At 48.1% G+C, this 27671-nt stretch overlaps 8 protein-coding genes across 8 annotated transcripts; 3 read left to right on the forward strand and 5 right to left on the reverse strand.

Moving 5' to 3' along the window:
* Positions 1-926: 926 nt before the first annotated feature.
* Positions 927-2836, reverse strand: F5B22DRAFT_601409 (uncharacterized protein). The gene is made up of 3 exons (XM_047974610.1): positions 2150-2836; positions 1961-2085; positions 927-1821 (listed from the first exon to the last, which is right to left on the reverse strand). The coding sequence occupies exons 1-3, from the start codon at positions 2465-2467 to the stop codon at positions 1344-1346; spliced, it is 921 nt and encodes a 306-aa protein (XP_047832123.1). The 5' UTR covers positions 2468-2836; the 3' UTR covers positions 927-1343.
* A 261-nt stretch (positions 2837-3097) lies between these two features.
* F5B22DRAFT_88027 (Pam16-domain-containing protein) lies at positions 3098-3890 on the forward strand. Its single transcript, XM_047980657.1, has 2 exons — positions 3098-3198; positions 3308-3890. The coding sequence occupies exons 1-2, from the start codon at positions 3196-3198 to the stop codon at positions 3722-3724; spliced, it is 420 nt and encodes a 139-aa protein (XP_047832124.1). The 5' UTR covers positions 3098-3195; the 3' UTR covers positions 3725-3890.
* On the reverse strand, positions 3891-4683 carry F5B22DRAFT_88028 (uncharacterized protein). The gene has a single exon (XM_047980658.1). The coding sequence runs from the start codon at positions 4546-4548 to the stop codon at positions 4057-4059; it is 492 nt and encodes a 163-aa protein (XP_047832125.1). The 5' UTR covers positions 4549-4683; the 3' UTR covers positions 3891-4056.
* Positions 4684-5637: 954 nt separating this feature from the next.
* On the reverse strand, positions 5638-7671 carry F5B22DRAFT_645268 (biotin-protein ligase; the record flags this gene model as incomplete). The annotated part of the gene is made up of 1 exon (XM_047978553.1): positions 5638-7671. The coding sequence occupies one exon, from the start codon at positions 7669-7671 to the stop codon at positions 5638-5640; it is 2034 nt and encodes a 677-aa protein (XP_047832126.1).
* A 338-nt stretch (positions 7672-8009) lies between these two features.
* Positions 8010-9890, forward strand: F5B22DRAFT_635512 (mitochondrial genome maintenance protein mgm101; the record flags this gene model as incomplete). Its single annotated transcript, XM_047977157.1, has 5 exons — positions 8010-8080; positions 8150-8181; positions 8267-8339; positions 9290-9559; positions 9626-9890. The coding sequence occupies 5 exons, from the start codon at positions 8010-8012 to the stop codon at positions 9888-9890; spliced, it is 711 nt and encodes a 236-aa protein (XP_047832127.1).
* Positions 9891-10158: 268 nt separating this feature from the next.
* On the reverse strand, positions 10159-11685 carry F5B22DRAFT_88088 (TB2/DP1, HVA22 family-domain-containing protein). Its single transcript, XM_047980659.1, has 3 exons — positions 11534-11685; positions 10354-11454; positions 10159-10162 (listed from the first exon to the last, which is right to left on the reverse strand). The coding sequence occupies exons 1-2, from the start codon at positions 11560-11562 to the stop codon at positions 10437-10439; spliced, it is 1047 nt and encodes a 348-aa protein (XP_047832128.1). The 5' UTR covers positions 11563-11685; the 3' UTR covers positions 10159-10162; positions 10354-10436.
* A 3073-nt stretch (positions 11686-14758) lies between these two features.
* Positions 14759-16108, reverse strand: F5B22DRAFT_601433 (Mss4-like protein). Its single transcript, XM_047974611.1, has 3 exons — positions 15697-16108; positions 15224-15517; positions 14759-15087 (listed from the first exon to the last, which is right to left on the reverse strand). Exons 1-3 carry the CDS (start codon positions 15817-15819, stop codon positions 14974-14976), a joined length of 531 nt encoding a protein of 176 aa, XP_047832129.1. The 5' UTR covers positions 15820-16108; the 3' UTR covers positions 14759-14973.
* Positions 16109-17840: 1732 nt separating this feature from the next.
* Positions 17841-20485, forward strand: F5B22DRAFT_88180 (heterokaryon incompatibility protein 6). Its single transcript, XM_047980660.1, has one exon. The coding sequence runs from the start codon at positions 18407-18409 to the stop codon at positions 20411-20413; it is 2007 nt and encodes a 668-aa protein (XP_047832130.1). The 5' UTR covers positions 17841-18406; the 3' UTR covers positions 20414-20485.
* The last annotated feature ends 7186 nt before the right edge of the window (positions 20486-27671 follow it).

Genomic DNA, 27671 nt, shown 5'->3' on the forward strand with positions numbered 1-27671 from the left:
GGATGTCACTATGATTATTCACATGTAAAGTAGTTACTGTAGACAAAAAAGCTCTCTTGTTGTAGGTAATGCTGGGCAAGTTGGGCTCACCCCTGGATCAAACATTCCGTACCGTTCACCTTGCATCTGTCTCTCTCCACCGATTCCTGAGACAGGGTAGCTTGCCACATGAGTATATCTAGTCTAATTGCCGGATGTCTCATATGTCATGATCTCATGATGGACTCCTTGACTAGTCTGCGACCTTGAGGCACGAACGCGACTTCATTGCAACAATTGCAGTGGTTAGTGTGATGTAACAACCTACATCGTGTCCCTCATCCAAGGTAAGTGTGTCCATTGCTCGTGTAGATAAAGTCTGGGAAAGCGTCGTCAAGGACACTACACAATCAAGTCTTCAGCCTCCATTCACAGTTTCATCTAGATTCCATCAACACAGTTCCAAGAGGTGATGTCAAGTTTATTACAAACCCACAACGCTAACTCGAGACGGATGATCTTGTCTTGTCTACCTCGGCTCATTAAGCGGCAGTCATTCGGTCCGTAGTGTGACTGTTAAGGTGTAGCGGCAGTATATTCTAGATTGACGCGGCGTTCGTTAGTATCTAGGTACTCTGCTATTAGGTATGCATTCCTAAGTTTGAGTCCCAATTAGCTACTGGAGGTATAGCTTGGGCGATGGCGATACCATTAGGCGAGAACAACGTTCGGTAATTTTTAAAACTCCGACTTCAGACCTAGATTTTAATAGCATCTCTCGCCCTTCTCATCTTGTCTACCTAAAGGTCAAGTGTGGCGACCAAAAGTGCCCAGGCTGGTTTACAGAAAGACCTATATAGGAAAGTTGACGCCAAGAGTAGAGCCAGACCTTTGTCATCGCCAAGCTACATACATACAAGCGAATGCTATATCAATGGAGAAGATCCATTTTATTTGAAGTTCTTACAGTTGCAACAAAATCTCGAGGTAATTCATCATTGATTTTGATTATGAATTCATGCTTAAGTGGTCAGGGGGTTTGGCCGTGCTCTGTAAAACTCATGCGCTTGATTCAGCACACATTGCACCCCGAATTGTTATAGCAAATATTGAAAACTTCTTTCATGTCACCATAGACTATGCTTATCGGATTTATTAGCATCAAATGCCCTTAAAGCGCAGGCTCCCCAGAAACAATCATATGCCGTAATGCCCACCATGACCGTCCCGATGTTAGAATTCCTCCCCATATATTTTGAACTCCACAATGCCAACAATATCATTTACATAGTACAAGGGTAGGTCATCATACCGAGGCGAGACCAAATGCCATAGTATTGTACCAATGAGAAGAGGTCGCTCTGTCACGACAGATTCGCAGCCTTGGCTAAGCTCCCTGATCCTCGACTGCTGAAGATGCTCATTATGCCAAATCCAACGTAGAAGAGCGCCAAAGGGTAGGCTACTAGCAACCTCATTTGCCTCATTCTTCCTACCGCGCAAAATAGACCACTGGCGCTGGTTGTGCACCACATAATGGCGGCAGTCGTTAAGATATACCCAAACGGACTATCCATGGGCATTACAATACCTACCAAGCTGACTAAGACAAGTGGCAGAAGGCAATATCCGAGTACACTTGCGCTTCTTACGAATGTCAAGGTGCTGCTGAGATGACCTTTTGGATCATCATGGCCGCCAGCAGCCGGGTCACCGGGATACCCCGCCCCTGGCGCATATGCCGAACCTGATGACTGAACCGGACCATCGGGAGACATTAACGACAGAATGGTGTGCAGAGAGATAGACCCTAGCAATGCGAGACCATAAATATAACCAAAACTATAGTTCGCCAGAGTCAGCAATGGCTCACCGTTTACAGAATTCTGCATGCTCCCGAGACACATTCCTTGCCCTATCGGCAGGATTCCAACGCAACAAGCAGCTCAAGTAGGGGACAATTAGTACAAGGGTAACATACTGTACTTTTCCGCTAAGAAGCAAGAAAGTGCCGAAAAGGAGGAAAAAAAGAATAGGACCGGCGAGGTCAGAATCGTCCATAATATGCTGGTCGATGCGCGCAAAAGGGTTAAGAACGGCGAAGGTCTACATCGCGAATTAGTAATACGATCCAGCGGGAGCGCAAAGTTTCCTCCATGTCGTATCTCACCTTCATTTGAATGTGCCCCCAGTTGACGCCTAACTCTTCTAATAACGGCGGCTCGCCATCGTAACCTTCTGTCGAAAAAGCAGCGATCCAGCCCGTCCGTAGCCCACCCTGCTCACCCATGCGCCCGCTCACACTCGGTGCGCCGCCAAACCCTCCATAGTTGCCCGGGCCCGGTGGTGGCGCGCCGTATCCGTATGGTTGTGCGCCCCCTTGTGGCACGCCGGGAGAGTATGTTGACGGATAAAACTGTAGGTTTTGAGCGGGAGCACTGCCACCACCGTACTGATTTGCAGGAGGTGCTCCGTAGTACTGCGACATCGTTTGCGTTTAAGGCGAGAATTGCGTCCAATGTTGGAAGCCAAGTTGGCGGTCAAGACAAGGAGGGAGAGCTCAGCTATGACACCACGCGCGGAGAAAGGAAGGAGGGGCGGATAGAAGACTCGGACGAGTCGAATCTGCGAGACGGTGTGGTGTTGATCGGGGGTAATTACGTAGGTAAGTAGACAGCAGAGCCGCCTACGTGTCGACAGGCGGATGGTTGAGCGGAGGAAGATGCCGTTGATGTTTAAACTGTGTCTTCACCGATTGTGGCGTCGAAACTTGAACCTACTTAGGGAACCCAGCAGCGACGACAGTGTGCGCATAGAGCTGGGTTGGTTGGAGCTTCCCCTGTAGCACTGACGCAGGCGGTCGTTTAGTGACAGGCTGCTGAATTTAGGGCTTGTGGCTGGGCAGAAGCTGGGTTCATGTCTGTGGCTTGGGTGTCGTCATCGGGAGATCTACACTGTGGCTAGGTTAGGTCTGGTCAAGGTGGTGCCATCCTGGTTAGATTCACTGATTCTCTGCTAGACCGGCGCCAATCGATAAGCTTCAGCCTGCGGATCTCGTCGCTGCACTGGAATACCCAGACCCAGATAATTTTTAGTCGCAAGACGCCTCTTTTATAGAACAAGTCGCCATCGACCTGCACCTGTTCGCGCGAGGCTCTACTTCACCATACGTATTCCTCCTTCACTGTACCCAAGTGGAACGGCTATATTCTAGAGATGGTGAGCTTCTCTATCCATTATTCGCGTCCTCCAATTCCAGGACTTCCAAGTTCCTCTAAACATCGCATTTCTAGCGGTATCGGACTCCCGAGGCTGACCGCATCTCCAGGCGCATCGGATTATAACACAGATAGTCATCACTGGCAGCCGAGTTCTCGGTCGTTCCCTCACCGAAGCCTACAAACAAGCCCAAGCATCATCCAACTATGCGCGGGCGCAAGCCAAAATCAACCCCAATGCTCCCACGCGGGGTGGTGCGGGCGCCATGACCCTCGACGAAGCCTGCAAGATCCTCAACGTCAAGCCACCACAGGGTGCCAGCACGAATACCGAGGAGATTATGGAGCGCTTCAAGAAATTATTCGACGCCAATGATCCAGAAAAGGGTGGTAGCTTCTATCTACAAAGCAAAATCTTGAGGGCGAGGGAGCGCATAGAATCGGAAATACGGCCGGCCATGGAAAAAGCTGCGCAAGAGGCGGAAATCAAAGAAGGATTTAAGCCAAAGGTGTACAAGGATCGGTAGTAAAGCGGAATAAGGAGACTCAAGAGCAACGACACTGGGTCCCGTGGCTACCTCACTAGCCTTGTCGTTACGAATTAGGGGCGAGCTTCGGGGGTATGGACTCGACCATTAGAAAAAGCATCTTCACTCGACTGCTGCATTGGCACGGCGTTCTTTGGTGTTTCGAATTGTTTATGGGGGGATACCTAGCGGCAACATTGATAAACAGCTGCTCACTGTATCACTATAGACACTGTACAATTTATTTGTGAAACTATACCAAAATCGAGTGCTATTCTTCGAGAACTCTACATTTTTTTCAAAGATGTTGGGAATAACCCACGAATACCTGATCAGGTCTGGTCATGAGACACCATCTCCCCCTGTTCCCTCAAAAACTCCTCTTTCTTCTTTGTATAGCCCTCATGAGCCCGACACCTCATCCAGACTTCCCGAAACACCTGACTCGCGCGTTCCTTCTCGCTCTTATCAGCATGGTTCTCGCTCTTAGGCAACTCCTCCCGCGTCCCTTTCCTATACTTGCGTCCGCCGGCGTGGTTTGCGTATCTCTTGGCTCGTGTCATACCCATTTGGATGAACTTGCGTGTTATGTCCATACCGACGAAATCATCCTGTTCACCAAACTCTTCGAACTTGTCCCACAGCTCGGCGGCGCTCTTCTGAGCGATGGGAACGGTGCGGAAACGCCAGAAGGGCAGTAGCGCTGACTTATACGGTTCGAAGGTGAGCACGCCTTGTTCGCCTCGGCCGATGCGATAGCTGAGCCATTGGGCGCGCGGTATGCTTTGTTTGAGGACGGAGGGCGGTGTTGGTGTGGGCGTCATGACATTGTTGTTCCTCTTGTGTGTGTTGTAGTGCGTGGTTAAAACATGGGGAATTCAAATTCCGCGAGAGCTAAGAGTTAAGGCTCAAGACACGACTGTATGCGAGCACGATGAGTCCATGATGTCATCACATCTTTGACAAGCATAATGTGAGTTTCAATTACAGTTATGAGTTTGCTTTCGTCACTTCATGTTTATGAATTTAAATAAACATAACTGAAATTATCTATGTTGAATTGCACTCAACAATATCCGATGCGCTTCGGTCCTCATATCTGGCGAGCTGCCACCAGCACGCGGAAATCGCATTCTCTTATCACGGTCAAATGAAAAAAAATCATGAGATTGAGATTATGCCTCCCGCTGCCTAATGAATGAATTTCTCTCCTAGTCAAAGCGAGAAAAGGGGGGCTAAAAAGAGGCGAGAGAGAAGGGATGCATGCAACGTCTACCTTCACTTAAGTCACTATACCAATCTGAAATCGAAGCATGCAAGCGCTAGCGCTTCTAACCGAACATTCTCGGCAACGATTGTATCAAGTGATAAAGGTTGTGAAGTAGCTGTGAGATTTTCTGCCCTTCTGACTTAAAAATTATCTTGCTTGTCTTTCGATAAAGCCTATTAAATGAACTACCAAGACTCAACGAGTGCAGCTTTGATAATCTGCAATTACTTCCGAGATAGTCGCGATGGACAGCACGAATGGCCATAAATAGTCTTGGCCCCGTCCCGCTGGCGAGAGGGTAAGAAAGCAGTGCTATTTGACATAAGGCTGACATGTCGGACTTGTGGGGTATGGTCACACATATCGTAGTCTATTCAGCCCTAGCTGATATAATCTACGTATATCGACAAACCTCAAAGGTCAGGAGCACCGATATAACTGCATGCAAGGTGCGGAGTCAGCTATAGGGAGAATCTGAGAAGGTTTATATATGGTCTTTGACCGGAATAGGAGATCGTTGTTCTATGAACAGCTTTAATTCCGAGCCCTACTCCCAGGCATTGTCGTGACAAGAACCTCGAATTTTCTGTATTGTATATTGGATTCTATTTTTCTTTTCTGTTTTAATTTATTTTGCTGAACATCATATTTTCCTCTTAACCAAGCCTCTAAAGAAATCAAAGCTATTCTCATCGCTCTGCAAAGCCCACATCCGCCCAGTCGGCTTGTCGTCCCTGCCGAGCTCTTCAGCCCTGAGCATGCCCCAGTCGGTAGTAATTCCGACGATACGGGCTCTGGCGCCTCCCTCAGCCTCGAGCGTGACGATCTGGCGGCCGTGAAGCCAGTGTTCGTAATATGCGTACTCCATGTCTCTTGTGAACCCTTTGCGTACGAAGGCCTTATACAGCGTTTCGAGCCGTGTTAGGATGTGAGCAATTAGCTTCTCGATGCTGAAGGGTGGTAGATGGGGCGGTAAAAGGGCGTCGAGGGAGGTCGTTGGTCGCCCGTTAGTTGTGTTGACACCGATTCCTAGCACGATCTGATACGAGCCTGATGAATAGACACAGTTTGATAAGATACCGCCGATCTTGACATATGTTGGTTGGTCGGATGTGTTGCTGGGGTCTCGGGCGTAGATGTCGTTAGGCCACTTCAGTTTCACGGGTAGTTCGTCGTATCCCTTGCCGTACGTCTTTATGGCTTGAACAATTGCCACGGCAGCTAGATATTGAATAAATACGACAGGCCGGCTCGCTGCTAGGTGCCCTGGGTGGTTAATCACTGTAGACATGACCAGACACCCTGCAGGCGAGACCCAGACGTTGGTGCCACGACCCCGTCCTGCTACCTGAGTAGTCGCCGCAACTGTAAATCCAGAGGGAAGCTTGGAAAGAAGCTTGAAATTCTTTTCCAGTATTGTGTTCGTGCTCGTTAAGACTTCGCCGTACATCATGTAGTCTCCCCATTCCTCAGCATCGGTGTCTTCCCGACGATAGTCTCTTAAGCTTGAGAAGTATGCGTGGTGGTTAAAGTAGGGAGTTTCTTTGACATCGGGCCATGCTCGTTCATGGGTGACGATGCGCTTTATGACTGTTGTATAGTCGATTAAAGCTTCGTCGGTCGATCTAGATGGAGTGGTAAGCTCTCCCGTAATTTCATTCTTCGGGAGTGTGTCTTTAAGTTCGTTCATGTTCCATCTAGTATCGGGCTTTTCCAGATGAAATGTGTCGTGTTCTGATCTGATGTATTCTTCTCCATCCTCCTTACTTATTATGTCCTCCCATGAATACAACAAATCATCGACGTTGCTGCTGATGATAGATGATAAATGAAGGCGGGACAGGGAAGGCACACCTGATGATTCCGAGCTTACTTCAAGGCCTAGTTTCGTTAGGCAAGCCTTTAAGAAGCTTACTCGATCGGCGTCCCCCTCTTGGAGGGACGCAATCAATTTGTTATACCCATCAACATCATGATGAGGGCTGAGATTGACAGAAGCAAATTCGGGGTGAGGGCCAGTAAGAATAGCAGCACCTTGGGAGACCCGACAATATACTACCGCTGCGTTTTCAGCACCTCCATCAACATCAAGTGTGCCAGCATAGCTAGCCAAGATCTCAACATCGTTGTTTGGGTCTTGTGCATCAACGAAGGCACCACCGCCATTGTAATATGATGTGACGACCTCGGGCACTAAGCCGACGCCTTTGAACGAGTCTTTCTTAACGTTGATTTGTACTGCTTTAGCACCCTTCTCGCTGTTGTACTGGAAGCCTTTGAAGGCGCCACCCCGGCAGGTACCCGGGAAGAAAGCCAACTCCCTAGACCCAATGACCTCCATGGACCTGTTTCCGACCTCGAACTCGCACTTCTTGGAGCCGTAATAAGCACCGGCGCAGAAGCCGAGATATTTTCCGCCGCGGCGCACATACTGTGAGATGATGGAGTTGCCCTGGCCGTTCAATACACGGCAGTACCCGAGATCAGCACCTCCGGGAAAGACCAAAAGCGCGCACGAAGGGGCCCATGGCTCCTTGAGCAGAACAGTATCTGTAACGGGGATAACTGCATAATTGGGCGACAACAGTCGCCGCAGGGAGTAGATTGCGTGCTTGACGGATTCGACTGTAGTCCCCGTGCCGTTATACACGAGGACGTTGACCTTACGGGACACCATGACTGGCCCGCAGATGATTCGTCTTTTACTTGCGGTGTCAAATGGGGAGTGTTAACGAAAAGGCCCGTATATAAATGGTGTTGTTCATGGGACAGAGTTATTTATACAAGCAAAAGATATTGGCTGAAGCTTGTCGGGTCTGCACCGCCGGTGATTGATCTACCTAGCACAGGTCCCGAGGTCCGGTCCAGCTGTACCTAGCCCACTAAAAGATTGCTCCAGGTTGATACCTACCTGCCTCCACTGTCGGACGACCGCCCTATATCCAGAAAAAGTCCCCAGCGCGCCAGAGATTCGTCGAGCTGCTACACAGCTCAGTCTCCAAAGCAATATACACTATGTCGAAGAAAGAAGATATAGCCCAAAAAACTGCGAGTGTGCCTCTGGATGACGACGAGCCTGACGAGTGGTACGGATCCTCACTTCATGTTGATGAATAGGTCTTAAAGCCAAGTAAGCTAACTCTTCTACTTTATAGGGACAAGAGAATCTTCAGTACGGGTTGCGCGGGTACGTGAGTGAAAGAAGACACTGAATGAGGGAATTACTACTTCTACTGAGGCATTTTACAGCTGCTAACTAACTTGTCCAATAGACGAAAATGCCAATCTGACCGAGTGCTACTGGGTTAAGAAGGACTGGCGTGCTTGTAAGCGGGAGGTAAGTTGGTATACTACTCTGAAAATCTGCGATATTACGGATAAGTCTAGACCGAGGTGCTAACCGCCACCCAGATGGAAATATTTCGGGCATGCTGGAAAAAACACAACAATGATGAGAGGACGTCTACTAAGGACAACGTCGACGAGAAGACTACAAATTAAGGAGAATGTGTAATGACTGACTGCCTACTACGTACTACTTTACCCTACTCACTCTCCCTGTAGTATATTTGTACAGCTTTTTGTATCACTATCGAAGCAATGGACGCTCAAGCAGTCCTGTTGGATTCTAAGAGTTTACGATATCCCATAACTCACTTATTTCCAATCTTCCAACCAATGTAGTATAGAGATGAAAAGTCCAATGATTGCACTCAGTGACGGGCGAGACGGGTTCTTCAGATAATGGAAGGTCCACACTTGACTCCAGGTTGTAGGCAGAGAAAGCGCCACTGTAACAGCTGCTAGACAGGGATCCGCCAATGGCGAAACCATTTCTCCAATAAAAATTCCGAAGCCATTTATTTACTTGCTGATTTGCTTTGCATACACCACCACCATACTACATCATCAACCCAGCATCCTCCTCACTCAGTAATAATGACCGTCACACGCGCCATACATCCGCTACGAGCAGCCAGCCGCCGCATGAATGTCGTTTCCCCAGGTCGAACCCAAAGCACAACGCAGAGATGGGTAACGACTTCGAAAGCCAGACCAGCAGCATCTAGCTCAATCCCCCCTCCATCAACGGCCTCGAAACCACCTCCAATCCCACCAAGGTCATACGCAAGACCCGCTGCCACACCCGCCACCGCCTCTGCCGCACGGAAGCCGATACCAGCGGTATCAGGCGAGCCGCTCCCAGACGCACCGCCCGCCAAAGCGAGTCCCAGCGTGCCCAGCAACAACCACATCGCCGACGCAGCGGCGGCAGTAGCGGCGGCCGCACCCAGCAACGGCGGGCCAATCGACTGGACGAACTCGTACCACGGATTAGGCACAATCGCCTTCTCAGCCGAGACGTCGGCGATCCTGCAAGCACGACTCGACCCCGACGACATCGAGGTGAAGCCCGACGGCATCATCTACCTGCCCGAGATCAAGTACCGACGGATCCTGAACACGGCCTTCGGCCCAGGCGGCTGGGGTCTCGCTCCGCGCGGGGAATTAATAGTTCAGGACCGGCTAGTAACGAGGGAATACGCGCTCGTGGCGAACGGGAGGTACGTTGCCCCTCCTCTCTCCCTCCCCCCCTCCAAAACTAAACCAAAAAAACTAATTTTCCACAGATTCGTAGGCCAAGCGCGCGGCGAGCAGCAATACTTCAGCGAAGACGGGGTGTCGACGGCGGCCGAGGGCTGCAAGTCGAACGCGCTGATGCGGTGCTGCAAGGACCTGGGCATCGCCTCGGAGCTATGGGACCCGCGGTTCATCCGCAAGTTCATGAAGGAGCACGCCGTGCAGCAGTGGGTCGAGCACGTCACCACCAAGAAGAAGAAGCAGATCTGGCTGCGCAAGGACGACGAGGTGCGCTACCCGTTCAAGAAGTCGTAGTTTTCACGCACTCCCGCTTTCTGTGAATGGGGAGAGGGAAATAAGAGGAATCAGCAATTTTCTTGCTGATGGAGTGGGGCAGAGAGGGGTGTTGATGGGTGTAGGAAAGGGGTGAGACGAGGAGTAGGAGGCGGCCGGGCTGACGATATGATGATGCGTCTACGTGTATAAGTATTCAGAGGGCAGGTGGGTTGGACATACCTACGAGCGTGTGCGTCCATTTCGGTCTGATCAAGGCATAGCAGTCACCAACGATACAACCCCGGCGTTATCTGTTCGCAGCATGCCACGCAAAAGTATCAGCGCAGGGGTCATAAACGGGGAATTTTTTCAACATAGATCAAATGATAGAAGTCGTCTATCGGACCACAGCTAGACGCATTCAATCTCCTCTCGAATGAGAATGCTGCCTCGTCTTGTCCTACCCCTCGAGGGGGCTTCGTCTAATAATTAAGCCATTTACCTCGACGCCAGCCCATAACTTAAAATGTGATATGTACAAAACTCCCCTACGTCTTCTCAACGCCAGTGTCTCAGAGGCCAAACCTATTGTCCCTGATAACCAGTGCTTTGGCCTTGGTTTTGGTTAGACGCGCCCCAGCCAAAGAGATTCCAGCTGCCCTTCGCAGCTCCGGGGGTCTCGTCGCCATCTCCTCGTCTACGGAGAGTACCGTCGTCTTCTTCAGCACCGCTCGGTGCGTCAATCTTCTCGAAGTCGACTTCGCTTCGGCTCTTACTTAGCCCACTGCCAATGCTATATCCGCTCGGTGGGCGCGATGGTTCCTGTCCGTCCAGACTCAAGCTGCCATGCTTTCTCGATTGCTCGCTAGTCTTGCGTTGCTCTTCGTTCTGATGTAGTACAGCTGCCTCTCGGTCCAGCGCACCCATCATAAGGGCAAGCCTCTCCCGCTGTGCAGCTATGAAGCTGATTTTCTCCTGCGCTCCTCCAATGTTATCTGGTATAAGTGTTCCACGGGCGGCGACATCATTCTTGGTGTTCGTCGAGAGGCCACCCGTAGCTGCGTTCACAGCTCCTGCAAGCAAATTGTAGAAGTCATGGCCCGCAGCCCCAGCGTTGTTGGTAGCCCACTGGGAAGCCGGCATGCTGAATCTAGCGAGCAGTGCCTGTGTATAGCCCTGGGGCGCGGCGGCTGCGGCCCTCGGCTCCTCGCGAGTCTCGGAAGGTGGCAGGTTGAACACTCGTGTTCGTATCAGCTCTATAGCCTGCTTGAGGTATCGAATGCCGGCGGCTTTGAATCTATCGTGGGCGCTAGCGATGAATTCCTCGATCGCAAGTTCGTTCTCTTCGAGATAGGGGTGGAGATAACCCTCGTATAAGACACGTGCGCCCTGCGTGGAAGGAAGGACCAACCATAACAAGAACCCAAGGCGTATCCATGAGTAAAAGGGGATCCAGGCGAGAATGAACTCAGTCCATGACTCGGCGAGCAGCGCGCATGACAGTACTGACCAGTACATTAGCCATGGTGTCAGCTGGGCGGGATCAGACGTCTTAAGGGCCTTGTAAGAAGCGAAGAGTGGGAAGAGGAAAGAGGCGATAGAACTGCGGTGTAAATGACGTGGTTAGTACAGTCGAGACTGCGGTGCGGTATTGGAAGTGGTGGTAGCAGAGGTCTGCTTACGCGAAGAAGTGTGCTACAATGTTAAACATGGCGGCAGATGCAATCGTCGTTGAAGATGGCGTAGCAGGTGTGACGCGAAAAAAGACGAGTAGCAGATAGGTATTGCACAAGGTCGTCGAGGATGGCAGTCTCAGGTGACTCTTGTCCAGACGCAGACAAAGCGCCTGTGGATGGCGCCGGTGCGATGAAGAGGAGATGGAAGGTGGCTTGCTAGATAAGTAGGTTGCTCGAGCTGAGAATCCCAGCAATAGGCCGTGCAGAGTCGAAAGGGGATCTTAGGAGCAAAGATAGCAAGAAACGTCGTCCGTCGGCTGAGAGCAGAGTTCACGAGTGCAGAGAAGGTCATAGGTAGGAGGAGATCGAGTCTTGCTTGGGACAGCGGGCTGAAATGAAACGAGAAGAATCATGAATAATGAACAATGAATAGTGAGAACCCAAATGGATGTCGGAGGTATGACGAAGCTCCCCCATGGCCCAACATGTGGTTCAGAGGGTCCAACCCCGCTACGTGTGTACCTGAGGTACATTACATTATTATGTACTGTACTGTACCTTGTACGTACATACATACGGCACCTCTACTAGGTATCCAACTTGAAGTATCCATGTACGCAAAGTAGTGACTGCATGGATACACATCTTTGGCGCCTACAAGGCTCCAAACCACGCTCATCGCCAACCCAATACAGCAGGCAGCTAGAATAGGGTCAATCAGCTGGGGTGGTCAATTGACGGGCGTTGAACGGGGCGAGCTGTGCGGTTGGAGGCTGGACATGGGTTCTGACCGGGCTACTGACTGGGGCTGATGCTTATCCATGCGGGGCAATCTGATGTCTGGCGGGGTCATGCCCACCTGCCTAGGTGCCTAGCAGCGGAGCACTAGCGGACACCAGCGCTCCCAATACACTAAAGCGCGGGGTGCTCTGCATGTACTTTTACGTACTTCTACGTACCTGCCTACTTACTTCGGTAGCGGATGCTTAGGGCACTTAGCTGGGCAGAGAAGCCATTCATTCCACACATGCAGATGTTGAAGATATTTCAGAGGTAGGAATGCTAAAATATCCTGAAAATTTCCAGCTTAATAAATGAATAACATTCAGTGTGTAGTTAATTCACCCATTAATATGGTATCTGTAACTCCCCACGGGACTACAAATGCCCGCTCATCTTGTCATGTTCGCGCTTGACCCTCTCTCTCCTTTCATATAATACCTCAATTATATAATAACAAACAGGTAATGATTAGGTATATTAATGGCATTACCTAGATAATTACTGTCGACTCTCCTGCTTATCTCCATTTTTCACTAGAGAGACATCAAGCTAGCAGCGCCGCCAAAGAACAGGCTTCTCCAGGTCACTTCTTTCTCACTCGTTTCCCCTCCGCCACGGCACCATGTGAACATCCACGCCAAACACTCTGGCGCCTGACTTGGAGATTTCTACAAATAGATAAAGGGGCGCAGATATAATCAACGGAACTAACCGATGACTACTGTCCAAAATTCTCCACGCAGAGACACTAACGGCATCAAAGTTATACGTGCATCACGATCAGCATTTCTGGATAATTACCCCTGCCAAATTCCACATCACGTTCCCGAGTAATAAATAAAGGACTTGGTTACCTGGTGACACAACAAATACCTACCTTGTTTTCCGCAAATATCTTATTAGCAACACAAAGTCACGTCCAGCACATCCTTACATAATGCGCGCTTCCTCGAGACCCCTACACCAGTGAGATTAGACGCCGACACACACGTCAGCCCCAATCTCGAGGCGGCTGTCTTCAGCGGTAAGCCGCCGGACAACTCGGTGCTCTTCTACATATTTCACAAGATGTTATCAAGTAGATAAGTAATCTGAGGTGGCCTCCTGACTTCCATGGTGGACAGTAATATCAGGCAATCAAGAAACTCTGAAATGCGAGGATGGGCGCAAGGAAGGAGCCTGTGCACCCGCTTCATAATATCTTATTTTATCATGTAGTAGGTAGCTATCACCCGTACAATACCCTCCAGATCCATGCACCTTTTCTTTCTCTAACATGCTCCATGCCCTGGCTCGAGTGGACTGTCCCCGATATCCACCTTTCAGATAGGTATGTCATGAATGGGCGATCTAGTTGCTGTTACACCCGCTGAGCACCTTGATACAACCGTGTGAGTCGCCTGCGGTTACGGGCATAGGATCGAGTAGGCAATATCACTAGAGACGAGACATGCAGCTCGTATTGAAAGTGAGGTCATACAAACCTCGCTCATTTAAGACATAGTGACGGGCTTCGGAGGTTAGCAAGAGCCGGACCAAAGCAGCCATAGCAGGTTATTGTATTGCGAATAGCTTCATTTTTAAATCTTGCCACCATCCCTTGATATAGTGGCTTTGTCAAGCATGTTATAGTATCGTGAATGTAACAAGCCGTTTGATAGCCCATCTACTAGCCGAAGGCAATTTCTACAGGTTGTGACGAGCTTTAAATGTTGCGCCTGGCTTGATACACAGTCAGGGGTCTGGAGACAGAGAGACAAAGAGATACCCTGTAATACATAGTCAGAGGTGTCTGAATACCTTCAGGCTTCTGACCTTTTAGACCTTGTGCCACAATGAGAGCGTTACTGTATGCCTTGTACAGCCTTTCTGGCACGCGCTTCTAACATGGTGTGGCAAGTAGCTCCAACTTATTCAAAACCTAGATAATAGTATCAAAGCTATTATCGTGTTCAGCAAGGATGTAGCACAATTCATCCATACCTTTTCATACAATTCAATAAATGAACACTAGATATGTTTATAGAGCTTTATTTGGCGTTTAGAAACGTTATTCCGACCTAGTTCGCGTTTGGGTGCTGTCGGATTTCATAAGTTTATAATCTAAGAGTATCCAAACAAAAACCTAAAGCAGAATCCAAATCCTCAACAAATCTAACGAGTAGCAATACGCAGGTAGCTATCCAGTCAACAATCTATTCAGAAAAATACCATCATGACGGCTGGCGTCATGCAACACGGTAATATAGGGTTTAAATCAAGACTCCGTTATTCCACGAAGTCCAGATTCCTTCTGATTCTATACTCCCAGTTTCTTTTTCCTAGTTCTAACATCTAGCTATCTGGCTGTGTTACACGCGCACAATCTGAACATGCAGTTCGCCTTGCGCTTTAGCCATACAAAAGGCCATTGCAGGCTGCTCATGATCTTCAGAGACATGCAGGCAATATTGGGCAATATTGGAAAGTGAGGTTATACAGACTTCGCTTCATGAAACAAGCCAATGAGACCTAGGCGGCCAGGGCTGGCAGACCAGTTGCACATAGAGTCGAGTCAAGCCACCAAGGCCAAGAATGAATTGGTTGGTCAAGGACTGATGCAGCCCTAGTTGATAATTACATTGCGAATAGCATCAAGTTCTAAGCCCAGGTCCCTGTCCTCGTTATAGGCTGGTCACTGGGTATGCCATGCCGTGGGCTTGTCTCGCACCTTCACACCCTGTGAACCAGCTCACTCGATCTTCAATGTACTGCTCAGTCCTTGGTCGCAGCTTAGTCTGTTTCATGCGGTATTAGTCATGTTTATTCACAGTGTTTTGCACATTATTGGTAATCCAAGTCAGTTCGAAACAGGATTTTCTAGGTAATCAACCATGGAGGAAGGTGAAAGCAAAGTTTTCAAGTCACACTTACATCGGCCAGGTTGAAGTCATCGACAGTGCCGAGACGTAGGATAAAGACGTTAGGGCGTCTCTCGCTAATTCTATACATCAGACTCCCGCAGGTACCGCAGAAATAGTTCGTCATAGCTCTTCCAGAACCAATGGTGGTCGACTGGCTGAAGGTCTTGAGGTTCTCGCGGCCCCTGAGATGCTTGACCGTATCAGATGTGGCAATGATATTGGATGCAAACATCGATGCGGTGATCTTGCGGCAGTCCGAACAGTTACAGACGAATACGTCCAGGAGGCCAGGCCCTTCAGTTGGCTGGAAATGTGTTAGTATGATTGTTTTTACCAGCCTTAGAGAGGTAGTAGAGAATTGCATTAGGCATCGCTGCCTATTAATTAGGTTAAAAGATTGTGTGATAAGAAACCAAATAGGCCTGTAGTGAACCTTCAATAATGATATAGAGTTGAAGATGAATTCTGATATTTGTCGCCTACCAAAGATAGTTGTACAGTACCACAGAAGCATGTTGCCGTTGCTTCAGTGTCTGTAGACCAGCCGTCCTGTTGGAGGCTGTTAAGAGGAATGTACGGCTTCGTTTTGTCTGCAGTCGACGCCATTTTGAGAAAGGCACTAGTCAAGTAGTTTTTATATGTGAATCTCACTCAGGTTTTTGGTAGTTTGCTGAGAGGACAGCTTTTCAGAAATTCAGACTCGAGGATCTGCCTCTTTATACAGAGTTGAGTGTATTTTCGGACGAACTGGCAAGTATGTTATCACCCCTGCATCACTCTCAAAGTCGATGTCGTCATGTATAGCCTCCGTTTAATTCTCGCTTGTTGATTGATGAATTTCTGCAGTTTCTAGAGGCCGTGGGATGCGTAGAGTTGGTTACATGAGCTTTACAACTCTGGCGTTGTTGCATTAGTTACCAACCCTTGATCATGCATGATACTGAGTCACGCCGTGATACTCATCACTCCGTAACTCCGAATAAGACTTACACGCAACACCAACCCGTCCATAGATCACAACTATCGCTTTACAAGTCCATAATTCCATGCATAGATCTAATTATTCCTCCATCGTCGGGATGATTGGAAATCAATGATGAAGTGAATGGCTAAACTGGAGATAAGGTCATCCCATTCAACATCAGCATAGCCTATCTCGACCTTGTAGTATACATCTCCAAAGATCGGCGAATAGAGTCTTATCAACATCCGCAATCGCGATGGACAGTCTACCTTCCCTAAGATGAAATGATAATATAAATTTAGATTAATGAAGTGATATGTCTGTGGCTGCTAATTCGTGAAGATACGACCCTCTCCCGTACATCGGCTATGTTAAGAATGTACTGCCTTGTAGCATAATCACTCCCATGCACAGAAGCTGAAGATGCTGATTATCATCCAACAAACAAGTCGTCTGTCAGCTTGTTTCGGTCTAAAGCGTAAACGCCGATCGCTCGATAAATTTATCTCTGCGAACCTCTGAACCCATATTACCGGTTGACATCCATTGACCTCACATTCTAGCGTTTTCTCCTGCCTAACTATTTCGGCCATCCTCCATCAAGCAGGTAAATAATCTGCATGCAGGAGAGGCGGTGAAATGTAGACTGTATGAGTGAAAGGGGTAGTCGAATCTCGTATCTCACACATTTTCGTCGTTTGGGAACATATAAATTACTTTACCCTCGCCCAAATAAACATCAAGTAGGGCCGCCTTCTCAAGAACGGTTGCCTCAGAACCAAATATATGGCGGAAATATGCCAAATTTCGTAGAATATAATCTCTTTACCACAGAACTAGATTCTGCGTAGAAACTGGGCAGAGTCCAGACTAGGTAGCAGCCTTGAAAGAGTAGCGTGTCGGAAATCCACCAAGCTAGATGACGCGATGTATCATATGTTTTTATAATTACTATACCGCATGTACATCTTTTTATATCAAGAAGTAGAGACCCAAAGACCGAAGATAGGACAGTAGAAGATAAATTCAATTGTATCAGAAAGATGTCCAAGTCGGAAGAAAAGCTACATGATTCATGCACCAACACCAGGCACATGTGGCGAGAACCTGCCAGTATTAGATGTCCAACAACTGTCCATACACTTATTGCATGAAACTCTCCAATAGCTACCTCTCTTATTGGGCCTGATAAGCAAGAAACTACCTTCCCTAGTTGTCAGAAGAGCTATAGGTATACAGTAAGTCTCATTGTGGCACAAGGCCTAAAAGGTCAGAAGTCTGAAGGCATTCAGACTTCTCTGGCTATATACAGTGTATCTCTTTGTTCCTCCACCCTGAGGCCCCTGACACTGGTGGAGTTCTAATGTGGCGAGTGCCCATCCCCAATAATCATGCCTCTTCACTGCAAAATTCATAGCATTTTATGAGTCTGAAAGGAGTACAGTATCTTCGTATTACTCGGTTTGATGAAACAAATCTAGTGACGACGCTTGAAATTTTAGCTGATATGCCAAGATCCTAGGGTTCACAGGAAAGGTGATGGTCACAAGAGCTCTTGCTACTAAACTGTGGCTAGTACACCACCAACACCATTGGCGTTGTTTGGCCGGCAACGCAGCTGGCAAAATTTTCTAACTCTGCGTTTCAGAACTTGCTATAACACTCTGAAATAGATGTCATTATTTTAATAGTCCTCATCTCTGATGCCCTCGGCTTTCGGGCTATCCACCAAACTGTGTAGCTGTATTTCCGAGCATACCTTCACTCTCAAGACTCCTGGAGGAAAAAACTTCTAAAAATAAGATACAAGTATACTTACAAGCCTGCCGCACCTCGACAGATGCGGGGTACTGATTGGCATTGAAGAACAAGAGCATCCCTTACCTTGCTATGGGTGTTAGTCCAGCTTTAGAGATTTTAATGCGAGGCAAGCCAATCGATGTTTAGACACAAGGAGCTAAAATAGGTGGCGTGTTTTTAGTTGATTCTTTGGTAGTTACAGTTTTGCAGCTGATTGCCTTGGCGATAGGTCAGAATATTATGGTAACACTGTCGCGATTATATATATCTCAGCTAGTTTCAAGGGCGTTGTGGTCATCTTATCATCTTATCATCATGAGGCTCATTCGAATAATGAATTATCATGATATCGTTTTGAGGCTTTTTATAACTCTACTCTCTGATAACTTCCACTAAATTGCCATTTGGAGACACTTTCTCTGGTCCAAGATGTCACAAGTGACTAATCCCAGTCCACAAGATGAAACCCAGGTTCTCGGCCAACTTTTCGCCGGACTTTTAACGGGCCAGAGCTCTTGTCCCATACACGAGGAATGTGACAGTGGCTGCTCCGGCCGGATCGGCGTTCGCAGATATCGGCTTATGCCAAATGGGGAGCGACGCGAGGAAGTAGATGAGAGAGCGCAGCTGGCGGCAATTGCACCGAAGAATGGAGTGCCTGAGCGGACACAGCCGCTAGTCATCGGCGACAATGTGCCTACCTTCAAGCATTCACCTCTCGCCCGGCCGGGTAGTCAAATTAGACTTCTGAAGGTCAAACGAGGGTTTCTGAGAGCTGATCCTGTCGATTGTGAACTGGTGCACTTCGATATAGATAATGCCCCGCGATATGGAGCCCTATCGTATTGCTGGGGACCACCACCTGACGATATCAAGTTCTTATGTAATGGCAGCGTCTTTTATGGCCGACCTAGTCTGGAGCGATCGCTGAAGCGACTTCGTGCTGGCTTCAGACCCGGGCAGAGAGAAGATTACATCTGGGCAGACGCTATTTGTATCAATCAGCAAGATCTCGTGGAAAAGGACGCTCAGATCCGGCTCATGGAACGCATATATTCAGGGGCAGCCACTGTTTACGTCGATCTGGGAGATGTGGAAGGCCAGACAGTCTCAGTTGGCGGAGCGACCCTTCGATTTCCTGCCATGGGAGGAATGGGCGTCCAGGACGCATTGACGCATTCAGACGATATAGAGCACCCTCTTCATTATCTGACAGCCTTCCAGGCTCTAACCCAGCCGTGGTTTACTAGGACTTGGATCATCCAAGAACTCGCTCTCGCAAAGAACGTCAAGTATATGTTCAGCGGCAACATCTTCACTCAGAAGCACCTAGACAGCATGCTTAGCAAGGAGTCCATTGTCTCGCATCCAGAACGTCAGCGCGAACTGATGAGTAGCAACGCCGTTATGCGCGGCTACATGAACTACCAAAAGCTGCAGCGTATCAAGGGTCAAACTGGGAAGATGGACTCGCTGGAGTTGATACAACTTACGCGAGACTTTGGCGTGACAAATGCAGAGGACAAGATCTTCGGGCTCTTCGCCCTCCTGAGCGACACTGATCGCGAAGCTATTGGACCGTATACGCGCGCAACAGAACAGGTGTACAGACGCTTCGCAGCGTTGCAAGTCCGTCGCGGCCGAACAATCCACATGTTCGACAGTGCAGGGCTCCAGCGACGCCACGGCGAGGTAAGGAATCTACCGTCCTGGGTTCCGGACTGGACAGCACAGGGCAAGTCGCCCAAGGTGATCTCGACGCTCCGTCCCACGCCGTATTCGGCTTCTGGCACAGCGCAGCCACACATCCAGTTCATTGGGGATATAACCGGATCAGGCGGTATCAGTGTACGCTGCCTGGCCGTGGACACCATCGAAGCCGTGGTGCACGTGCACACTGCACCACTGCTGCCGAGCGGCCAGCCTGACTTTCTCGTCTTTCACGATAAGTTCCGCGCTGCTTTCGACGAGCTCATTAGTCAACGCAAGCCTGTGTATAGAAACAGCGAGGAGGCCTTTGCGCGCGTCTTGCTTATGGACGACATGTACACGGGGCGAAACGCAATAATGCATAGTAGCCCCATCACAGATCCAGCAGTGACATACCACAGTGCGCTGGCTGCTTGGCGCGAACGAAGAAGTGAGGGCGGGCTCGGTGGTAAGAAGATGGACGCTGTCCAGACCTTCCAGATGCAGGCTAGAACAGCAGCTGTAGGACGAGGATTCGCCACTACGCGGGCTGGATACATTGGGCTTGTGCCGCCTTGTGCGCAAGTCGGCGACCTAATTATCGTGATCCTCGGTGCTACAGTGCCATACGTGGTGCGTGAAGCACAAGGTGGCTATGTCCTTGTTGGGGATGCATTCGTACACGGACTCATGTATGGGGAGGCTCTACAGCAAAAGATACAGCCAGTGGAGATTGTCATTGTCTGATGAAGGGTGTTGGTATGAAAATCGGGTCGTTGGTATATGTTGCGACTGTCCAAAGGTAACATACGTATCAATAGGCTATATGGCTTTGCAAATTGTGCTTCAAGTCTGGATAGAAGTGCGTCGTTAGACGAGTAGTAACAAGTATCATGTAGGGCCAAAATATATATCTGTTCTTTCGGTGGGCATTGCTTGTAATTCGATTGAGCTATGTATACACAATGATAGCACAAGCACTGGCTTCATGAATCTGAAGACTCTGAGCGATTATTGTGCGAGGAATTTTGCCATCATTCCCCCCCTATTCGCTTATTCCTTCCCTCTTCAGTAAAGTTGCTGCTGCTACTCCTCGTTTTGCTTGAGCCAATCCCATGTCTCAAAAGCTTGACAATCCACGGGTAATCACGCATCAGCTTTCTACTACAACGCTGAAAGGACTTAGCGTATAGCATTGTTGAGCATGCACATTAAATTGCCATTCTTTGAGCGATGGGCTCATTCTTTTTCTTTATCAAAGATTCTTGATAGACATTCAATAATGTGGTGTTTCATTTATACGAAGGCTCCCTTTTTTTGCCGCCGTGAAGATTTCACCTAGGATAATGTCTGTGTTCAAAAAGAAGAAGAATAAGAGTTGGAAAACAATGCATTATCCTTTATCTCGAGATATCTTGTAATAATGCCTTGTTTCCAGGCGCACAAAGGCATGGACCTTTCCCTGTCTCATACAATAGAAGCTATTGTAGTGGAAATGTCTATATAAGTAGTTACCCGAGCTCGCAAAATAATAATTATCATCAGTACCCAGCATCAGCATACAGCGCACAATATCAGATCAATATCTACAACTATCATACCACCAAAGCTAACAACACAGCATTAATCCTTCAGACTAGCACACAATGGCTTACCCCTACGAGTATGATGCAAATGGGCAGCCTAAGACGATGAAAATGTACTCTACAGACAAGGACATAAAGAAAGCCCTTGGAGGTTCTTCTACCTATCAATACGCACAGTGTGAGCCATATACTTACCTTGATCCCCACGCTCACGCTGCTGAGATTTATGGTAACTCAAGCAGCCACTCTTCTTCATCCAAGAGTAAGTCATCTAAGAGTAAGAAGTCAAGTTCTAGTAAGAAATAGAGCTTCAACAAGGAGTAAATCTCGACTACAAACAAACATCAGACTGTATCAATTATTGTTTGGAGATCTCAATCTAGCATTTATCTTTAGCTATAAACTGTAGACAACTCAAGCATACGTTTCTCTCAATTCTGCGACTTAATCAATATTCTCATATTAAACTCTACAAGTACATTCTCTAATCATATCAATGCTAATCCTTTTGACTTAATTAACGTATTATAGGTTAACTAGCAATGGCTGTTATAGTTAGCCAGTTGTGGAATTGCTGTGTCTCAGGACTTCATTTGGTACGAATTACATATTGAAACTTCCGGTGCTCGGTGCAATGGACTATTGCCCTCTAGTAAAAGGCACATGTAGATACTTATGCTGACGCTTTTTGCTATCGCTTTTTTACTAGCTTCGAAACCTCTTTGCTGCTGCTAGGGGGGTTTGGATAGCCGCAGCCTCTATACCCTTGTGCTATTAGTTGCAAATGTGTCGCTAAGCTTTCGTCAGCAGTTCTAGAAAGGAGATGTACGGAACGCTCGGGCATCAACGTAGCGCTTTATTAGGGAGAGACACCTGGTTAGTGTACTTAAAGCTGGCACTGACATAGTCGTGTGGCAAGAAGACTTGTACATGCCCCTATGCTTGGTGTACGAGACTATCACAACATCGACTTAGCTGCATTGCGGGTAATTTAGAAATACCTGTTATGATTAAGAGCTATTTACCCAGTGAGCATTGCAAGGATTAGATAAATAACCCAGATTGTCAAGGTTGAGTATCTAATTTGCCTCGAAACCTAATGATGAACGCACGTTAGGTTGAGTTACGGGCACACAAAATAGTCAATAAACATCTGCAACACATATCGTATGAGATGGTGTAAGTACTGTACACCTTAATCAGCCTTGTAGCTTGTTTATGCTCATGATTCCCGAAATTTGTCACTTCTCTTGAGCAGTAGTTTGCACGTAACCAGGGGAACGGAACAAGCCGCCTTTATTTTCTAGTTTATTGAAGAAGGTATTAAGCATAGGCGGAGGCTTAGAGACACAGTATTGAGCGACGGAGCGGTTCATACGTATTGTAACCATAGATTCCGGCACACAATGGACAAGTAAGCAGTTACTTCTCATTGATAGGAGATATTGCACCGTTCAAACAGGACAAGAATTTCTGCCAGAGCCAGTACTGTGTAGTCAGAGTTACCTTGTGACAGAGCTTCTGTTTCCTACACCAGCGCCATCCAGAGCCATCTGACCGCTGCTTTGACACAGTTCTCCTGCATGTATGTACAACAAAATCGACTGATGCTACTCGCATCATCACTTCTGATGTCCTGTCTTGGTATTTCCGCAAGTCACTCCAGTCATCATGCATGTGCTTGCTGGATCAGTCAACAAAAGTTCCAAATAATTCCCCAGCATCAGTCACTACAATTCAAACGGATGAAGCTGGGATTTTGATGATAACGAACTGCTACCATGGATCTTAGCGCCTAACCCGTTAAGACGAAAATAAAATCACGAGGACGTTGTTACAGATGAAGTATATGCTAACTTGAGCCCCGAGATGAGCAGAGTTCATGAGAGCTCCTGACTGGACGACCTCAAGATATCAATCATGTCCTGAGGCCCACCTGATCGGAGAGGCAGCTAATTAGCTATGTGACAATTCTCCAGTTGACTCATAACTATACTGCCCTCCTTTAGTCTCTGATAGTTGCAGTATTCTCTGTGTCCATTGAGAGATGGTGTACATATAAACAACCGCAATACATTACACCTACATGAAGGCACATATGCACCTACTGCTAGTTGCGGTGGGATGGCAAGTTCAAGAATGTAACGGCACTACACTAGTGTAGTGCTGGAGGCCGGCATTTGCATTGTCTAGTGCATTGGCACACACCTTCATCCATGTTCACTGCTATTGGGAAGAGAGCGAGTAGAGAGAGTACACATCGAACGTTTTGGGAACGGTTGCGCATGCTGGCCGCACATCCTAGCTGAAAACGGCAAACTAGCACCTCGGCCCAGACTCGAAGTGGCATTTCTTGTCTGCTTGACCAAGCCGGAGCTGGGGATTCGAACACAAGCGGTACCTAAAGCGCACTGTGGGTGTGTGGAACTCCCGTTTTCGGCTCGCGGAAGCTTGCCACTAGAACGTAACGCTGTACCCCCTGGCCTCGCGTGGGATCGTCTCAATAGCGTTGTGTAAACTCTTTCTTGGCCAATATCGTCCTTCACTCAACACCCCTTGTAGTGTGGGCATAGTGTACTGTAAGAGGTATTATGGTTTGGGGGTTTGACGTGTCACCCAACCTCTCTGCAGGAGAGTTGGGGAGGTCACGAGAGGGGAGGGGGGGAAGGGGGGGAATAGTAGGATACAGAAAAAAAAAGCAAAAAGGATGGATAAGCTCGGCTCTTCATTCTGCTTGCAGCAAAAGCTGACCATGCCGGCATCTCTACTTTACTCCAATATGGAAGCTGTGCTAGCTGTATTGTATACTGTATGTAAGTACACTAGATAGTGTCTTATGAGAAATTTTCAATAAACACTGCATTAGTACGGAGGGGGCAGGGGAAAGAAAAAAGGCATCAAAGTGGCCGTCAGTTGGTGAATCCTCCGATGAGGGGTGTGCATAATGCAGCTTTGACAGGTTACAACCGCGACGCTTCGTTTCAACGTGGGTCAAGAAGAAAAGCAAGGTGAATGGTAACAGTGGACGTGTCGTTGTCGTCACACATAGTGTCATTGTGCTCTAAAAAGAGAAACCGGAGACCTTATTTGGGCTCCATCGCAAGACCTTGACTGCCCGATACAGCTTTCTACATGCCTATGTACGTTCCCTTTCGCGATGCAAACAGACTGCCAACTACAAACACGCATTTCAGGATACCCTGCTCGAAGCGCCTCTCAATTCAGAATATTGGATGTTCTGGGCGTGATCGACACTTTGAAAAGTTGGGGAGACCCGCAGGGATACAGATGTGATACTAGTGTAAGCAGTAGCGTATTCATTGCATCTTCACATCATGCAATACATCGCGACCACCATGATGAAGTGGTGGCGTGGTGTAAGTCTACATACATGTATACTAATGGTGCTGGGCGTCTAGCTTCAAATGCCCTCTAACGTTAGTGTACTTAGATGGGCTTTACATTGGGCAATGCCCAGGCACGACTGAGTTAATTAGCTCAGTTACAGTTAGTTACGTGCATATGGATGGCACATAGCGGATGTTCCCCAATGATGAGACTGTGTCCTCACAATATCGTGGTTTAAGCAAGGAGAAGCATACTATAGCACTGAAGCTGAAGTTGCGTTGTGGCGCGTAAATTCCTATTGTCTTCATCACCAATCCTCGGTGTCTAGAGATGTATACGCTACAAATCAGAAAAAAGTCTGATTGGAGTAGTTAGAATGGCAATAGTTCCAGCTGACTAAATGCCCTGCTACCCTTGCTAGGACTTGGATAATCAAGGTTCTCCACAGACATCATGCAGGGTATATTGAGAGTAGGTAGTATTGTTACTTACATATATGTACATGTACCCTGCCAGGTAGTGTGTTATGTTTGACGATGCAATTTGTTTGGGCAAGAAATGGAGTTGTTTTCTCATCTCGTTTATCGAACTATTCGTATTTTAGCATCAGACGAGTTTATCGTGTGGCTCTTGGAATGCTCAAGCGAAATGCGTTGTGATTGTCTAAACCAGGTCTTCTCGCTCATGCCAAGGCCATAGAGAAATTTGTAAGAGTTTGGTGCAATGCGACCTAGAATACATTTGCGCCATAACAGAAAGGTACTGAGGGATGTATTCCGTGCGGTCACAGAAGCGTTTGGAGTACGGGCAGGTTAAGGTAAACTGCATGCCTTCTCCTGTGCGGCTTTGCAAGTAGTTACCGCCTCCCTTGTCTTAATACGGCTCTTAAGGATCGGAAATTATGCGGGTTACCCCAAGTGGCAGATGTCGAATGTACCTAGTGCAATCTGTAGTGCAAGAATACCTTCGGACCCTAGGCCCGACGGAATGACCCTGGTAGGTCATTTTGATCAATCAGAGTGTCGGGTTACTTCGGCTTTGATCATAGGTATCACAGGCAAAAAGGCGTTGATACCTGTTGCACCGACCGAATCACAACCCGGGATAAAGGTCTAAGTCAGTAGCAGGGCTGCGCAGGGCTTAGTCTTCTCTCCACGCGCCGTAACGTGTGCTAGAGTGTACATTGTAAATGGTACATGGCGAACGTAAGGGGGTACCGTTATGTCTTTGAAGTAGGTCCAAAAGATCTATGTCATTATCAGCTTACAGTGGAAAATTGAACTGCAACGGTGCTGATTACTGGTGTTCGCAAACCTTTCCGACGGGCTTCCGACAGTGAATACTAGACCAACAGGTCATGGAGAACGAGGTAACAAGAACATTTCGGCAGGTAACATAAGCCACGAGCCTACGATGATAAAGAGCGGGCACTCCCGAAGACGTGCTCTCCTCTAAAAAGACTAAAAAAAAGAATCACAGCCTCGACTCTGGGGGTTTGACTAGAACTAGTCTGTCCGCCTCCCGCCTCCCGCGGCCACTTGACTCTTGTGCTTGGTGGCTTAAGTTCTTTATGGTGGCCTTGTGTGTCTAAGGATGTTCAAATAGACTTCAAAGTCCCCATATAGAGACGCGCGAGTTGTATGAATTCGCGACTTGTGGATGAGGTCGGCAGTTGCTGAACCTTAGAAATGCGGACCAAGGGGAGTCGCAAACTCTATTCTCATACCGGAGATCTGCAGTACCTGGTTGAGATACCGTAGTGGGCATCGACTTGCCAGATCTGCAAGCTTGGGAGGGGGGAGTATCAGGGATGACCTAGTAATTACATGTAGTGTAATCAGGTACTTCGATAGCTGTATTTCTGTTTAAGTTTATGTAGCAGGCACGCCGCCATGTGTTACCCAAGACCGAGCATAGCTTGCATTGCTTCGATAACACCTGCTCTGGACTCGGAATGACAGGTGAGACCGTGGAGTCTCATGTATGTCTGACTGACTCCTCAAGGACTCGCCGTGTTTGACTAGTGATTTGCTAAGACTCTGTACTTCAAGACCTGCCCCTTTAGTCGGCAGTAGTTAACACTTGACTTTCCGGTGAATCAATGTCTCTGATTGCACATGAAAAGGTGAACTCGTCATGTGACAGAGTTAACAGCCGTACTCAGTACTTCACCCAGTGTTGGGCGCTGAGTTTTCCCCACGGATGCAGTATGAGAGAGGGGGAGCCCATTGTCGAATGGGAATGTATCCGGCCCCAGCGTTGCCATATCGAAGACCGCCATGCGCTAACTTGGCGGGCTAGGTGTATATCACACATCGAGTCGGCTTGCACCCCTTTGAAGACGGCCCTCTCAATAACGGGGTTACCTGCAGATCCGGCCAAAATAAGCTCCACTCTTTGCCTGGAGGACTTTGTTTCGCTGGTATACTTTGATGAGGTGTTATCTACATGGTCGATAGCTGTGCTACCGAAGACGGCGAGAGGGGCCAGCTGGTAACAGGAAAAATGTTCTGGTAACAATCTTGGACCTTTGAGTGTGCACTAAGTCTGCCAGGCACTTGTCATTGTATTTCCGTCTACCTAATTGACCAGGCCAATACGAACTCGAAACATCCAAAAACATGGCTCTGGGCCCTCCCAGGATAATTACCCTTCCAGGGTGTGGGATATTGCTAGTTTGTAGTGTACACGCACCATGTCTTGGGAGCTAAACACGTCGAAGCAAGACCTGCTATTACTCCTAAATTTTCAGGCCGCGTGGCCAGCTCGTACGATTTCTATTGTGAACAAGATTTAAGACACATCTAGAACAAAGATGGCGAGTAGAGCAGTCTCTGCTCTCTTTTTTGGACTCGTCAGTTCGGCGTCTGGGCGTAAGCCGAGTTACTAGTGCCGACATCGCAACACACCGAGCTTAGACGGGTTAAAACAAATAAGAGGCGTCTGTGTGGTGCGAAAATGTAGAAAATGTGATAGAGCACGAAATGAAATACTTCGGTTATTGGTAAATGGCAAATAGGTAGGCCGAGCTTGAGGAACTACAAGTTTCCCATGATCATACTCCCACGCTA

The sequence above is a fragment of the Xylaria bambusicola genome, assembly GCF_022495145.1.
Source record: "Xylaria bambusicola strain CBS 139988 unplaced genomic scaffold F5B22scaffold_14, whole genome shotgun sequence".
NCBI lineage: Eukaryota > Fungi > Ascomycota > Sordariomycetes > Xylariales > Xylariaceae > Xylaria > Xylaria bambusicola.